The sequence below is a fragment of the Tupaia chinensis genome, unplaced genomic scaffold (assembly GCF_000334495.1).
Source record: "Tupaia chinensis unplaced genomic scaffold, TupChi_1.0 Scaffold000438_1, whole genome shotgun sequence".
NCBI lineage: Eukaryota > Metazoa > Chordata > Mammalia > Scandentia > Tupaiidae > Tupaia > Tupaia belangeri.
The window spans coordinates 455,008-456,746 of record NW_006159943.1 but is presented as its reverse complement, the minus strand read 5'-3'; the positions used below and the strand labels follow the sequence as shown (position 1 = coordinate 456,746).

General features: G+C 60.7%; 1 protein-coding gene across 1 annotated transcript in view; it reads left to right on the top strand.

Annotated features, from left to right (window-relative positions):
- Nucleotides 1–2: 2 nt before the first annotated feature.
- Nucleotides 3–1,739, top strand: part of MEX3A (mex-3 RNA binding family member A) — a gene marked incomplete at its 5' end in the record, with an annotated part of 12,574 nt that continues 10,837 nt past the window's right edge. The window contains one exon of the mRNA XM_006155224.1: nt 3–183. Coding sequence (XP_006155286.1) covers nt 3–183 — 181 coding nt within the window. The remainder of the gene's footprint in view (nt 184–1,739) is intronic.

Sequence of the window (1,739 nt, the reverse complement as noted above, 5' to 3'; positions counted from 1 at the left end):
CCCCGACGGCGGCCCCCGCGGCGCAGACGCCCCAGCCCCCCACCGCCCCCAAAGGGGCGAGCGACGCCAAGCTCTGCGCTCTCTACAAAGAGGCCGAGCTGCGCCTGAAGGGCAGCAGCAACACCACGGAGTGTGTGCCCGTGCCCACCTCCGAGCACGTGGCCGAGATCGTGGGCAGGCAAGGTAAGCGGGAGCCGGGACCACGGAGAGGGACCGGAGTGAGGGGCACCCCGTCCCCAGCGCGGAAAGTTCATTTCTCCCCTCCTCGCCCGCCTCTGGCTCTGTCCCTTCCCCACAAAGGGGGACCCGCCCCCTACCCTGTTTTCCAAGTGCCACAAAGTTCCCTTTTACCCCTAGTCGGGACGGTTCTCCAGATCCTTCCTCCCCCAGAGCTCTGCCCTTAGACAAAGAAATATCCTAGCACTGGGAGTGGGAAAGGGGAGGGGGACCGGTCTCCCAATCCAGGGAGGCTATCCGGAGGGGCGGTCCACTCATAGCCAGAAAAAAAAAAAAAATCTGACGGAATGTGCGGAGTTACTCAGGAGCCCCTATTCCGGTGTCTGCTGGCGGGTTGGGGAGGGGGCACCCCTGGGACCCTCTGCTGCCTGGAGTTACAGACTTTGGGGAGACCTGGCCCGGGAAGCCAGACTGAGTATCTGTGTCTTTGTTGGGCTGAGTGTAGGAATGGAAGGGGGTGTGGCTCAGGGGAGGGTCCCAGCCTGGGGGAGAAGTGGTAAGGGGGGTCGCTGGGAAGAGGGGGTCCTGTGGTCCCCAGACACCGAAGTTGGATGTCTGTGAGATTTTGGAAGGGGTGTCTCCGAGGAAGTGCTCTGTCCTGGCTTGGACCTCTTCTCTTCCCTCTCTGGCTTTTGTTCTGGGCTGGCCAGGGCCTGGGGCCAGAGGCCTGGAGAGGGGTCTGGTAGTGAGAGAGTAGGGTGAGCTGGGAGTGGGCATGCTGAGGGGTGAATAACAGTCACCTGGAAATTTGGCGGACTGTGTGTGCCTGGGTGTGTTGGGGGTGTGTGTGTGCGTAGAATTAATCCAGTATAGTGTGTCTGATACCACACCCTCCTCAGCTCCAGCATCCCCTGGTGGGTGGGCAGGGGTGTTGGTGAGGGTCCAAATTGAGCAGACGGGATCTTGGGGACCCTTCCGTCTCCCGGCTTCCCAAAAGGGAGTGGGGGGGCGGGATTTGGAAATTGCGAAGGGGCTGGGCTGGGGAGTTGTGGGGTGGGGGAGGAGCGGGGGAGGAGCTGTCCCACAGTGGGGAACAATAGAGGAGCTGCATTCCGGCTGGGAGTGAGGGAGGAGGCCAGCTCCTGGAGGAGGAAAAGGGGAGGCGGACCAGGGGGGCCCTACTCCACAGCCCACCTCACCACCGGGACTGATGGGGTTAGGGGGATTTCACGGGAGACCAGGAATGGAGGAGGGGAGATGCCACTCCCAGCACAGCCCTGATCCCTCTGGAGCACTCCGTCTCTTGAGGTTTCAGATTTAGAAAGTTGGATTTCCTCTTGTCAGAACTGGGGATCCAGAGCCCTGGAATTGGGTGGGGACACTGATATCTTTTCTCGGGTGTGGGGTGGTCTTGGGAGGCCCTGGAATTTAATGGTGTCATTCTTTCCTCTTCTGCCTCCGCATCAGATGGGCCTGCCCCTCATAAAAGTAGGGAGATTTCTCCTATTCGGAGGAGGACAGAAGCCTCTCCCTCCTTCCTTAAGCATACGGAGGCTCTTCCT